We start from the raw sequence: 15,255 nt of genomic DNA, 5'->3' as shown, positions 1-15,255 counted from the left end.
ATAATCAAAACATAATTTCATGAATCCGTCTCTATTTTAGGTCACCAACAACAAAATTAAAACATTTGTTTTGGTGTTTTGGTTTTGGAAACCCCTAATTTGAACAGCATAGACCTCAAATGTATGTAAATAAAGACAGAGAAACTCAGTGCATCCCAAATACAGTCAAGTGAAAAAGGAAGTTTTTTTCAGGACTTTATGCTTTCTTGTAAAAAAAACCAAAAAACCAAAAACTAATTACACCTTTACTGCTTCCACACGATTAAGCAAGTAAGTAGGAGTAAGCAGCAGCCAGGTGCTGCTAGTCAGAGACAGATGATCAACAGATTAGAAGCTAGTGTGAGCACCTCCAGAGGCAGAAGTTTTGGTGCTTTGTTGGTCTGGAGACACATGAACGTGTGTGTTAATACACTACCACAATCATCCTAGGAGTGAACGTCCCATCAAACTAACCCCAAAATGAGACCATTCAAGTGTTAGAGAAACTTCAAAAAACCCAAGAGCTACACCTGAGACATTACAGGTCTGAACAAGTATGGCTCGTTTAAAGGGGGAGCCAATAGAAACCGCCCTCTCCTGAAAAAAAGACAATAATAGCACAGCTTAAGTTTGCAAAGTTGCATCTAAACACACCAGAAGACTTCTGGAAAAATCTCCTTTGGATAGATGAGAGCAAAGTTTAGATGTACAGCACCAACACAGCATATCAGTACAAACACTTCATACCAGCTGTCAAGGACAGAGGTGGAAGGCTTGTTTTGAGCCACAGGACCTGGGCACCTTGCAGTCATTCGTCAAACATGAACTCATTAAGTTGGGGGAACCTTAAGAGAGCTGTGCATAAATGAATGCCTGCAAACTTCTGTGAACTAAAGCAATGTTTTAAAGAAGAACAGGCCAAAGTTCCTCCACAATTCCTCATACCGAAAACATTTCTTTCAAGTTTTTGATGGTAAAGTTGGTTTTACAAGCTACTGAATCAAGTAAACGTCACGCCAGAGGGCTACGTTTCCTTAAGGAGAGATGTGGGTATGTGGGGTTTGACTTGCCAATGGATGGAAAAAGAGAAGTGTAGGACCCCGCATTTCATAACGCTTTACATTTCTTTGTAAGCTGACCCCAAAAAGTGGAATTTAGCCATACATTTTTAACAGTTTAATAAATAAATGTGATTCAGGAAGTAATTTAATCATGAACCTCAGAGCTGAGACTGTTCTTTTTGAATTAGTCAGATTTAACTCAACCAGTCAGCCTGCTTCTGCTCTGGGAGCAGCTCTGCTTCTGACTGAGTGATGTTTTCAGTAACTGAAAGTCCAATCCTCTCCAATTCTCACGCATTTTTTGAACGCTATTCAACAGGGAATCCCTCAATGCCTGTAAAGCACCTTAATCCCAATATAAAAGCAACTCACTCCATTATTATACGCAGTAATCACATGTGGCCAAGCTGCTGCTGTTGCTACACTTTCCTTAAATCGCATGACGGTGTGACCGAAAGTATTTTTGTATTTCCACAATATTCAGATACACATATATATATATAAATGCAGTGTATTGGCAGGGGAGAAATAAAAAGAAGATTAATATTAAAGCAGTCTATTTATAAACAGACTCTGTTTATGAGTATCAATGGTATTATTGGCACTTGGCTGGCATCCACACTGGGAGCAGAGCGTGACTGATGCAGTTTCACCATTTTATGATGAGGATGGAGAGCGAAGCTGTCAACAGAATCTGGGTACGCTTAAGCCTCTGCCCTCCCGATCACTCAATCATTTGCCAAGTTAATGTGACAGTCTTGATGATCTTTACAGCTGCATCATGTACTGAATAGACTGTCACTCTATGTAGGAGGAGAAGGTAAATGGATAAATCCTGAGTAGCAATTAAATAGTTGCTTGACATGCAGGTAGTAATGGATGGTGTGAAACATCAAAGATGTTCCAGTAATTCGAGTGATTGTCAGAATCAAAAATAATAACTGCACATCACAGAGCAGCTTTCCATGAAATCAATTTTTGACACAGATTTAAAATAAAAAACATGCAGTTATGAAGATTTTATTGATCTTTTTCTTCTTTTTTTCTGAACTGTTGACCAAAATAACTGCAAATATAAGAAAAAATATTACTTTGAAACTCAAAAAATCTGTATTGATCAAATGTCATTCTGTTGTTTCCACTCATCTGTAAAATGAAAGCCTCAGGAAGGGAGTTGTTCTGCCTGGTAAATAGGAACTCGCAGTTTTAACTGCACTGATACAACCAGGAAATAAACAGGAGCGGTCTTTGCAAATCTGGATGACCTACTTTTTGTTTTCGGCTGCTTAGTTTTAGCTTGTTGGAGGGGAAAAAAAAACAATATTTAATATTTTAAGGGATTTTTTTTCTTATGAACCTTTAAAAGTTGTGAAAGGTGCTTTGAAGAAGATTTAGAAGAAAATGGTTGAACGTATGCTCCTCCAGACTGTGTCTAGGTTTGAACCATTTTAATCATTATTGCTCTCCTTTTTTAAGAAGGTCACAGTTTACATAAAATCTATAATCTGAACAAAGCTTGGTTGAGCAATCTGAAAATATATGCGATAATCTCTGCATTAACTTTAACATTTGCTGCCAATAGCCTCTCAAATGTTCTTCTGTGATAGTAAACTGAGTGCAAGTGGGACAAAACAAGCAATTTGAAGGCGTCACCTTAGACAGCTAATCAATGGATCGAGGAAAGCGGTGGTATTAGTTGTAGCCTTACACTGTGTACAACAACAAACCTTCCTCAATCTGTGCTTTGATGAGAGATTTGGTCCCGAGATTGTTGTGCTGTCATCCCTTTAGAGAACCTGTGTGTGATTTATGTGTTGATTTATTACAGCAGAAAGGATGAAATGATATACTTTCTTCCCATTCTTTTCAGTATTTCATCTTGATCTCAAAAGCAAGCTCTGTGCTCTATAGAGACTTTACTATAAAGAAAAAGGTCACTAATAATGTTTCTCCCACTGAGAGAAGTTGATAAAGCTCCGACGGTGCTGACATTACCGTGTTATTCCGTTTGTACGCATTCTGCAACGATCTTGCATTAAGCCTGTCGCCGCCAAGGACCGAGGGATTAGACGCACAAGCTTGGAGGGAACACAAGAGACTGGATGGTTGTATATAATACTGACTTTTAATGATGATGATAAGAATTATGACTTGTTTGGATTCCACCAGTCATGTCTCTCTCCCCCCGCTTCCTCCTCGCTCCTTGCCACACGTGAGGATGAAGATTTATGGAAGAACGAGAGTGCAGAAAGGGAAGGATTTGGTAATCGGTTTGAAAAATGGGTGTGAAACTGAAGATTAGATTTTATAGCAGTGCTGTAAACTTTCCTGACAATTTCAATGAATTCTCATTGTGTGAACAAAGCGCTCTCAACATAAGAAAACAATTGCTAAATGCAATTCTAATTTAGACATGAGGAATCTGTAAACAAAGGCAGCTTTAAATACCATATTAAGCTGTCATCCACTTCAGCTTTCCATTTATTTCCTTTTGTCTTGCAGCTCACATCAACACCAGCCTGTGCTCCAAATAGGCTAAGGCCTCTCTCTGATCAAAGAGGAAGCTTTCAGTAAAAGAATACATTTCTGGGTGTGCATCCACTGCGCATCAGACTGCTTGGGCTCTGAGAGGCTTTGTTAATGATATTTCAGGGGATCAGTTAACTTTTCACACTCTTTTTGTAGGACCTCTTGGCACAGTTGCTTGACTCTGCATCTGTCTGTAATCCATCAAGCAGCAGGCGCATACCTGTGGGAACTTGATGATAGCCTTGGTATGAAGTAATGCTACACTCGACCCGTTGTGAGACGCGTGGTTTTGGGGGCTGAAGAGCGGGAGTGTGACATAATAGACATGGGAATACAGGAAGTTTAACCTTCTGCTAAACAACTGTAAAAACAAGAAGACAGGCTCTGGCACCAGTTTTACACACAGATATATGATTGGTCCAGCTGTAACTAAGACAGATCCTTGTTTAGATCAAAAGAATTCAGTTGCACATCTTAATTCATCCTTTGGAGAAAGCAGTTTTATTCTTGGACTCTGCTGGAGTAGCATAATTCAGAGTCCAAATTGATCTGTATTTATCTTATACCTGGCCTCGGTGTAGCCTCTCACTTCATCCACCCGTGTGAAAAAAGCCATTTTCTGCTCTTTAAGCCACCTTTTTTCTGAGTGGATACTACTTGTAAATGTAAGATTTGAACAGCTGGTGGTTTGGGCTTCTGTCCTCACAGCCAGAGCCGTGTGACCATACTAAGGATATCCTCTCTCTCTGAAATCAGATAAAATTTCTGCATTTTCAAACAAAATAAGTAACTGAAAAACAATTTAATGGTTCAAAAAAGTGACATGAAGTCTCAATGGAGGACAAGCCTGCAGCAGTGCAGTGGCTCGATAATCAAATAAAAAAAAAAAATGAAACAAACTAAAATTTATTAATCATTTTGGAGTTTTTTTGTCATCTATTTATGCTCATTAGTCACAGAAAGTTGTACAAACATGTTTTAGGCTGGTCCCACGAGATATACTAAAAATAAAGCCTAGACCCTCAAAAAACACAGCCAGCCCACTCTCAGGCTAACTAAGCGGCAACCCCCCGACTGATAAATGAAGCCAGAAGTTGCAGAAACTGTGGCTCCATGACCACTTGATGCTGGCCTCAAAAGTGAGTCTGTCTCACCTGATTTCTGTATGCATAACTTCACAGCAGAGATAAACATTTTTACAGGTTAGTACAAAAACATCTTGATCTCTAATTCAGAGGCCAATTTCCATCTAAATCTTTAGTTTGAATTTTATTAAGTTATTGTGGCATGGCTTTTTTGACTGGAAGAGTTTGATGCTGACATCGATGTCTTTAGCCACTAGCTTTCGGCTACTTTTCACCTGTTTTCAGTCACTAAACTGGACAGCTCAACAGCATTTGCAGTGTCTCTGCCTCTTGGTCTGTATTTAATTTAATTCTATTCATTATTTGACAAAAACTTGGCTTGATGTGCAGGTTTTTATTAGTGCCATTCTAACGCTCAACTTATCAAGTATCTATGTCTTTGCAAAGCACTCACTGAAGCACTAGCGAGAATTAAATGCAAAATTAGAATTTACTTTCTCTTTTCAGCTACTGCTGGTTCCAAAAAACAGGATGGCAAAGTCCATTCTTCAAAACAAAAGTCCTCAAACTGACAGTTGGTCTTCTTAGCTGTTATATCCAGTCTATGAGACTAAAAAAGCTGGCATCAGCAGACGATTAACACGCAATCATCAAAGAGTCCAAAACACTCTTAAGTAGCCATTGAAAATGCGCAGTAGTGATAGCTGTTTTCATCATACTGTCTAACAGACAAGTCTGCAGAAGTTCTGCTAAAGCAATTGGAGTAGGAGCCGAGCAGTTCGATGTGCTCACTCAAAAAAAGTATGGTCATTCCTACTTAAGATATTCAAGAACTTGATGCAGTGGATGAATGCAGATATCAGTCTACGTCTGCCCTTCATCTAAGCCAGATTCAGAGTCTGTTTTTGTTAAGCTGGACCGCACTCCATTGTATGCTAACAGGGGAGGGAGTGTTTGGGTAGAGATGGTGGCCTCTGGCAGCGTTACTGGTAATTAAAAATTGTGTTGTTATGTCTACACGTGCTCAGCAGTGGAGCAGCGCCAGCAAACTGCCACCCTGCACCCTGCAACTATTACCATCAACTCTGGTGCGCAAGGTCTAATTATTCTGTGACTGGCTCATTCCAAAGAGCCCACTGGTTCATGAGACATAACAATCCATGATTAACATGAAAACTATGATCCTACTGGGCTCCCTTCATGTGTCTTATATGGGTCAGCTAGGGTCCATCCAAGTGTGTTTCCCCTCCCTCTCTAGAGGCGCCTTTCCTTTTGTGAATCCACAAGACCACGGCCATCGCTTTTACACTTGAGAACTATTCTTGTGGCTGTTTATTGGGATGCGTGCTTCTTCCCGATCACCAAGTCTTCTGAAGCCCCAAGCAGCCTTAACTGAGACGCCAATGGAGGAGTCGCATGAGCTGTAACCAGCTGATCGACAGGGGCAGAGGGGCTCCAAAGCTGAGGAAGTGTCAGGAAGTTCATGAGCAGGGCAATAATTTGGGATGGGTGGAAACACAAGAACAAGAGGAGACTGGGTGAAGGCTGTAATGTGGTGTTAGGAACATAATATGTGTGATGTCAGGACGCTGGCCTGGAGACACATTGGATGCAGGGATGGAATTACTGCTTGATGGGAGAATAAAAAGGGAAAGGGTATAAGGTACACTGAAGGGGACAGATTTCAGTGCATCAAATGCATTTTATCATGCATCAACGCTGACGTGCATTTCTAAATACAGACTTTTGCAGACGCATGTCACTTTCAGCAAAACGCCTTTTTTGGTCTGATCCACATGACTTTGAAAAAGCTCAATGAGTAAAACAGATATCGGAATTATATATCTGAGAAAATGGGAGTTCTGACTTTTACATAACAGCAGTGATATGGTGAACTTCATGCAGATTGGCGAATGGGGAGATTGATGCCAGCAGAGGAGACAGTGTAATAGAATGAGGGAGGCAATCAGGGTCAGATAGATAAGGTGTCTGAGGTGCAGAGATACGACGGCAAGGTAGTTACACCTGACTTGACAGAGGTCCCTCTAACAAATCATTCCCCTCATCTCTCCGCTTTTATCTGTTACCTCTTTCTTCCCTCGTGCCCTCCTTCACTCCTTCCCTCATGCATGCTCTCATTTCTCCCGCTTCGAGCTGCAAGATGATTTACAGTTTGAGGTTGTTGCTGACAAAGGCGGCAGAGCATATTTCAGACCCCGTGACTGATAGAAACATTACAGCATACACTACATCACAGTGCTGTGGTGATGTTTCAGCGCTGAGATTACCAAATGTTATGCCACATGCATGGGAAGATTATCCTGCTCTGCTGGAACCACATACTTCCAGTTTATGGTGCAATGAAAGGGCTTATTATCAGTAATAAAAGAAGGCATTTACTGCCATTTACAGCCTCTGTTTTTCTTTTAATTAAATAACTTCAGTGTATATAAAATGTATGTATTTCATCAGCTGTAACTACGAAACTCACATCAGACGTCACTATAAGTTTGCCAACTTATACCCTCTTGCTTTCTTCAGATAAATTAAACGTCATGTATACAAGACACTTTTCCTATAAGAAAATACAAGTTCAAGCAGCTAAAAAGAATATATTTTTCTTTATTCATAACTTTGGATCATTTTATTTTTGATTACCAACATTTACGCAAAAAACTACGTGCATTTCACTCTGAAAGTATTTTAAATATTTGTTAATGAAATCCTTTATTTATTAAAACAGCTGGATTAGCTTTCATTGAACTCAGCTGCAGTTTCGCACTATACCTCAGGACAGTTGTTTGGGAAAGAGAAAGCAGCACAGTGATACCAAATAAATGCACCTATAAACCTAACACTCATGCCACAGATTATTAAACAGCTTTAATTTGCATGCCCATTAATAAATTGTCTATGTATATTATCTATATTAGGTAATTCATTACCAATGACTTTATAAAACTCCTGATTTATTGTGATTGAAAACAGAATTTCATCAAGAATAAACACTAAGGGTTAAAATTAGGAGTTAGAAGTGCCTTGTTTTTTCTCCTCCCACACATCTGCACCTTGCACAGAATCACCATCTTTCACTTCTGTTTTGTTTTCTCAAGGAGTTTTTTCTTTCTGTTCTAATCTCACAGGATGGACCAGCTTACCTGGGTTCTGTGGCTCAGGCATGACTGTGTCTGTTTACAGTGATTCCTCTGAAAGCCTCTTCGTCCCTGCTTGGCAGTGGCTCTGCCTGCATTTACAACTCCTCCATCCCTTTTTATGACCTCCCCCACCCCCACCCACCACCACCACTACCATCGCCTTATCCCCCTCATGCCCACCCAACACTTTTACTTTGTACCGCTGCCATGCCCCCTCCCCCCCTTAACGAGCAGAACAAGGAAGGAGGAAGAGAGTGACAGAGATGTTGTCACTTGAAACCTTAGTGGTAGCTGCAGAGCCCTGAGGAGGCACTGAGACACCATGAGGGGTAAAAGTGGTTCACAGCCATAAAGAATTCCAACCCATGGGAAAACCTGCCAGCTGATTAACTCATTAGGCCCTGTAGGCAGAACATTAATAAACTTACTGATGCTAATGAGCTCTGACTGACAATTTGACTGAGGGATGCCGCAGTGGCAAAACTCCACAGATGTTTTGTGTTATTAGAGGGGAGGATAATATGTTTTGTCACTTTGATGAGGGTTAGGAGGTTTGAAAAATGAAGAGCGAATCTTTTCCTTTTTTCCATGCCCTAAATCTATAAATAAGCATAGCTTTAGCTTGGGAAGGCCACAAAGTCAAGCTCAGCTGCAGTGCCAGCAGATCAGACGATCTCAGTCCAAGGCCACATCAGCTGATGGCTCTAAGGAAAACCCTCTGCACTTCCAATTGACAAATAGGGCATGCTTTTTAAGATGCTTTAGCTCGCTGACAGTTGCTGCACATCTGCAACCCCCTTTGCAACCCGTAGGTCCTCACTTCCTCCCGTATCAGACTTAATCAGTGTCATATCTGTCAGTGATGCCTGCTCTTTTCTGTCTTCTTGCAGCTCTGCCTGCCTCCAGCTCTCCATGTATGCACATGGAAGGGTGTGGGAGAACTATGTCACCATGTATAAATCACTGCAAATGCAAGTATCAGTCTTGCTTTCACTAACAGTCTTGAAATTAAGGCTTCTATTTTCTACGCCAGCAGATGTGGATCTTCATACACAGTGACTCTAATCTTTTTCACTAGCCAGCACTTGCCTCACTTTATTCCATAGCACAACAGACCGATCATGTAGAATTAACTTGTTATATAATGCTTGTTTACCACAAATATATGTCATGCTGTAGTGAATATCCATTTAGCATTGCTTAGCTACAAAATAAGGAGTATTTGGCAATTCTTTCTACTCCTAATGGGCTGTGTTGTTCCATTAACATGTAGGTTGTGCTGAAAAATTATTGTAAGAGGTGTTCCAGTATTTTTCTGTGTCATGAAAAGGGGTCCAAACTATATATCAATAACCCTGCGGAGGGTGTTGCTCTTCTGAAGAGCCTACCCTAAGGTTCTTCTCCCCCTCTTCCACCCAGTGATTTTTTTCACTGTCCCCAGCTGACAAGAAAGGGAGAGGGGGAAGGAAATCAAAAATGAGAGCAAAACAGCGGCAGCCGTGCGTTCCTATAGGCAATGACAATCCCATTTGTTCTTTTGTAGGCATAGCTGTCAACTAGCTGTACTTTGTGAGAGAGGAAAGCTTCATGCGGGGATTTACGGAGAGAGGTCACCTTATGAGTTCCTGAACTATGTATGCTCACACTAGGATTTGTACTTCACATCTGTGACATATGAAGTAATCAATATATTTACCAAAAAAAGAAAGGATTTAAATGACAGAATAATGACAGTAAGTTCTTACTGTAGACCAAATTACAAACATCAGTGTTAAATTATGCATTTAATAAGCCTTTCACTTTCCATTTCTTCATCCATATGCAGTTCTCTTTTTTTTCCTTTGGTTTTGGCGCTCATTTTTTTTGCTTTCCAAATTACTCAGGCAGCCATAACCTTGCATAATAATACGCATTCTTTGAGACTTTAATTTTGGAGAGAGAACTTAAGTCAGAAAGAGAGGCAGAGATTGAAGAACAGCTATTTAAGGCGAGTGCAACTTAAGATTCATATGTTCAAGGAGAACAAAATACCCCAGAGGAAGATTATGGAGAGCTGTTTGAATAGGACATAAAAAGTCCTTGAGTCTGTTAGACTTACTGTATATCATAACTTTACATTACTTTACTTTAAAGCTGAATTATCTTCAATAAATCTTTTTTACGCATTCACAGGTCATCAGTTGCAATTTATAATGTGACTAAACTCTCTGAATGGGCTGAAATTATTCATATATTGTGGATTCAAAGTGGCTATAGGAGACTAACTATAGGTGTCCTAAATGATCCACTGATTCCCTGCAGAGGATGACACCAGAGTTATTTAACGCTTGCATTAGTTAAGCCTCACTGAAAAACACTTTAAGCCAGCTGAAGCAGGTCCCCTCCATTCTCACAGCAGCTTTCCCAAAACAGCTTCATAGCACTATATAGAGGTTAAAGCTTTTAATGGATGTTGTTTAGCAATAAAAAAAAAAAAAATCTGTTAATTAAATGTATTTTATTGTGTTTGAGATGTTATGATCCAATGTGGTGTTTGTTTTATGTGTGACTCCTCCAACCAGAGGATGGCTGTCGGTTTCTTCCCCTTTTCTCTCTTAGGAGGTGGACACCTGGGCGTGCCTGCTGAGTAGCTGGGCGGAGTCTCTTCCTGTCCTTGGATTGGATAATTGACTAATCACCTGCAGTATTTAACTACCAGATGACAGCCACCTGGCCCCTCTCTCCTAATCTCCACCATTCAACCAAGAACCTGTGTGTTGGTTCGTTGCAGTGTAGAGTGTCTTTGACAAAGTGTTCAGCCAGTATAACCTTGTGTGTGTGTCTGGCATTATTATGTCAATTTTGTAAATAGCTGTAAATAGATTGGTCAAGTAGCAATCGTACACTTTGTTCACCTTGTATATATCCTTCACTGCAGCAGCCTAGTAGGCGTGAGAAGCCATTTTTGTTGATTACGTTTTCTCCTGTTTTTTGTTTAGGAAGTTAGGTAAGTGAATTTGTCTTTTGTTTGGGTTTCATTTTTGTGTAGGAAAGCGTAGGGACCATTAGGGAGTTTTGTTTGTTATTTTTGGCACTGCTCACTGCTGAAGCTAATAAATGGCTGCTTAGCACTTTAAAAGTTACGACTGTTTGTGTTCTTGCTTTGGTGGAGCGGGAGTGGGCCAATTTCTTGTTGCGTTCAATACATGCCTGGACAAAGAACGTAACAGAGACAAAACTACATTCAGGGTGATATGAGAGTATTTTATGGAAAATGGCAGTAAAAAGACAGAAAATGGTCAGATGAGTATATCTCACCAATAAACAAAGGAGTCTCTAAATGTCTCATCCTAGTGTGTCAAATACTGTCATTCTGTCAGATGCATGTAGTGTCCGCATAGGTTGAGTCAACAGCCACAACAAGTTTTCTTTTTAATATTGTAGGGTCTTTACCTTATGAAGCACCTTGATGCAACTGTTGTGATAAATTGGTGCTATATAAATAAAAGTGAACTGAAAAACTGAATGTGTGGTTGGATTTATAGTCTGGGCGACAGGTGCAGAGATTGCTCAGATGAAGATAAAAAAGCATAAAATTTGCCATCCACCACATCATACTAAACATTTTCAGAGGTGGAGCCAATGCAGTGTTAATTGCATAGTAATGGTCGCTAGGCAACTTATTTTCCTTACCAACTGGGAAATAGGAGGCCTACATACAAATTTTACTAATCAATAACATTGAAGTTTCTAGCAACCAAATAAATTCAGTGGTTCCACTACTTAAAATTACTAATATGCTTTGGAAAATATTTGAGCTAAGGGTTTATCACTATGTTGGCAGTTCTGGCTCTAATTTGCCCCATCACATAGACTACAGGAGGAGATCCTGGTATGAGCTAACACACCATCTTCCCAACTATAGTCCTACATATTTTAAATGTTATGCTTATTATGCAGAAATATGACACTTTTCCTTGATTTTTATTAGACGGAGGCAAACTTTGAAATAATAAGGTGTATGTACAAGTACTTCCGGTGAGCCACAGGTTCAGGCTCACTACTCTAAATCTTCAGTTTCTAGTAGATTTTTTCTTCTCTTGAATCTGTATAGTGCCAATAAGATTTATAGTATGTCATCTCAGGTACAGTGCTCTGTCTATGGGCACCAGAAGCACCACCCACCTGCTAAGAGGTGGAACCAATTAGAAGAAAAAGCAGGATGATTTTAAAAGGAGATGAGCTAAAATAACTCCTTTCAGTAAAATAGTGAACTGAGGGCTTGCATCAAGGCCTAATATAAGATAAATAAGGATTATTTTGAACTGTAACTCAATCAAGTACAAAAATGTGGAGTTATTAATGAGTCCCCTTTAAGGGTGCTCAGTGTGATGCCATAAGCATGTACTTTATAAGGATCCATAGCAGTGAGTGACAGCACATACACCAAAGGAAAACCTTATGCATAACTGTGAGATGCATAACTGTGAGATGCCAGTGGCTTTGACAAAACAGCAGTATTTGAAAACAAGCTAGTTATTTCACCCGTACAGATGACACAGTTTATAAATAAACCTCTGAAAGCAAAAATCTGAAAAGCTTAGATTGACTAGGCTCGCTTAGAAGGAATACCCTCAACCTGCCGCCGGGCTCCAAGCAAGCACGTTTTAAACAGGCTGTGCAACAGTGATGCAAAATCTGAGACACCCTTTTTCAATATTTTAGTAAACAGCTAGACCTAGACCTGATTTGAGTCGGGTCCATGGAAACCTGAGAAAGTTTCTACTAAGTATCATCAACCTGTTTACTCTGATGCCGTGTCCCATCAAAATGTATTTTACAATAGATCAGATTACTGCAGTGGGAATGGACAAACTTATACTGTACCCAGAGAGAACTACCTCACAACTCTGCAATCTTTGTAGAGTTATACCAGAAAATATACTGTTTGGGTTCACTGCATTACACCAGCGTGTTTTTGGCCACAGCAGGTACCTGCTTTCAGGTAATGGACTGCTAGCAAACATGCAAAAAAGAGTGGAAACTGAACCTACACACATCCAGTGGACAGAAACAGGCCTCAACATGCCACTGATGATGTTGCTTTATATGGGATGTGTAAGCTTTTTTCTAATAAGTTCACACTTATGGTAGATAGGTAAGTTTTAGACTGCTGTAGATTGCTGTAATATGTTTAATTTGCTATGTAGCCATGGGATGGATGGATGGTTGCATAAAATTCAGTTCTTTACCCTAGAACATTAGAACGAAAACCCCAACAATCAGTTGACTCTCTATGAGAAACACTTGGCAACAGTGGGAACGAAAAACTTCCTCTTAACACAAAAAAGCCTCAGGCAGAACCAGCATAAAGGAAAATCTCACATGATCCTCGTGGTGTACCTCTACATGGAAGTCATACCTGCGCTGCGCCACCCCGATGTAGGAGCAGCCTGACAGCCTCTAAAAATTGTCTAGCGCAGCCACTGGACTTGGTAAACGGAGGAAAGAGGGATTCTTAGCACAGCGGTAAAAAACTCAAAACAATTCAATTTTAATTCCTGTAATTATCTGATTTGTCTGATCAGTTGTAAACACTGCAGTATGAAAAATGTATTCACAAAGACTACACTGCTGAGGCTTGGGAGAAAATGTTTTCTTTAGTGAAGCTGTGGTAACATATTTACAACTTTGGATGTTTTTTCTTTTTTCTCACATCTTGTTCGCTTTCTCTCTCATTTGTCACCCTGCTCCATTTTTAACAGCCCGGAGGCAGACAGGACATGACAGTGTCTTCCTTCAAAGTGAAAGTCCTGTTGTCATTTCACATAAATATACATGCTTTCATATTTGACTAAGAATAGTAAGGTGACACCGTTGTTTAGGGCTGTGACAGAGAGTAATGGGCTCTCCCATTGGAGGGGGCGGTACTGTATAGGGCTGCATGGTTTCAAAGGCAAAGCCGGGGGGGAATCACATGCCACAGTCACCATATGTTCCATACTGAGCTCTGCCTCCTTTAAGCTGAAGACGAAGCCCAGAGAGACAGACCGTTTCCATCAACAGAAATGTAATAGAGTATGTGCACATCTATAATTTATGATCAAATAACCGGTTTGAATACATCATAAATACAGTTCATACAATATATTAATATATTAATGATGGCAGCTAAGATGTGGAAGGAATTTTTGTGTAATTTAAAGCAGGTTGCGAGCAAATCTTTAAGGAGATGCACACAACTGTTTTGTGACAGTAGGAAAATATCAATTTTGTGAATGTAGTAATTATTTAGCCATTTTTGCAAGTTATTTCCTCATTTCAACTTAATTGTAACTCTTATAAATGTCTGGAATAATAAAGGAATATGCTTTTAAAAAACAAAAAGAGTTCTGTTTCAAAGAGTTATATGTATAAATAAATAAGTTAAGATAAGTTGGATGTCCAAAAATAACCTTGACTTCTTGATATTCCAAACTTTAATGGATTAACGATGAATTCAAAACTCCTTTTCAGCACTTTGATGCTGAAATGCTGAAGTTTAAAATGATTGATGCCTTTCACTTGTATCCACAGAGGGTTTATTGCATGTCAGCAGAACTCTTCAGCCAGGAATAAGCATTGAGAAATAAATCGCATCAATCACATTTGGCAGAAACGTGCAGCTGCTTTCTCTTCTCTCTGGTTTGATACTTTTATATTTGGCGGGTAACTCTAATCAGTCAAGTCACAGCTACCGGGCTTCTTGTACCTGACCCTTGGATTGTCCAACAGCATTTCAGCACCATCAAGCCTAGTTAAATTAGCAGCTGGAGCCAGGATCCAATGCTCACAGGCAGAGAAAAGAGCAGCAACGATCCATAAATTCTGACTTGGAGGTGCCACATTTTGCAGCCTGTACTCACTGAGCCTATTGAGCTGAAGGAACTCTGCTAAGTGCTAACAAACTGAGGCAGGAGCTCTGAGTTTATAGAGCACTGACAGAAAGCTGAGACCTTCATAAAAGTCCCATTCAAAATTAAATCTGAAAAAATGATAAAATACTTCTAAATCTTATCATACGCAGGCAGCTCTAAATGTAGATGTCCAAACACCACCAAGAAAACCCTAGGATTGAATCATTAATACTTCATTCTGGGGAAAGAAGTGTGCATTCCTCCACCGAAAAAAAGAAAATCAATATATGCATATTTTAAGTATTCATGTAGCCCCCTCCCTGTATTTTGTTTCTTTTAATTTAGCAGGAGCACAAGGGGAATCATTTGAAATGAGAGAAGCACCCCTAAACAGAAACACTGTAGCTGAATTGCAGGCACTCAAACCCCTACATCAGAGGGCTACACTTAATCCATAAGCTTCCTGGGCACGGGGCAAAGTACATATTACCAACTTTAGTAATATTGAGAAGGTATTGGAGCCAGACTTCAGGCTTCAAATAACCACTGCAATCCTCATTTCCAGTTTTTT

At 39.9% G+C, this 15,255-nt stretch overlaps 1 protein-coding gene across 1 annotated transcript in view; it reads right to left on the bottom strand.

Moving 5' to 3' along the window:
- The window catches only part of mybpc2a (myosin binding protein Ca), a 66,854-nt gene extending 58,976 nt beyond the window's left edge, over positions 1-7,878 (bottom strand). Inside the window, exon 1 of the mRNA XM_039611363.1 lies at positions 7,813-7,878. Within this exon, the coding sequence (XP_039467297.1) occupies positions 7,813-7,834 (22 nt within the window). The 5' untranslated portion in view covers positions 7,835-7,878. The remainder of the gene's footprint in view (positions 1-7,812) is intronic.
- Positions 7,879-15,255: the final 7,377 nt, after the last annotated feature.

This window comes from Oreochromis aureus, linkage group 4 (genome assembly GCF_013358895.1).
Source record: "Oreochromis aureus strain Israel breed Guangdong linkage group 4, ZZ_aureus, whole genome shotgun sequence".
Classification (NCBI taxonomy): Eukaryota; Metazoa; Chordata; class Actinopteri; order Cichliformes; family Cichlidae; genus Oreochromis; species Oreochromis aureus.
This window is presented reverse-complemented; position numbering and strand designations above follow the sequence as displayed.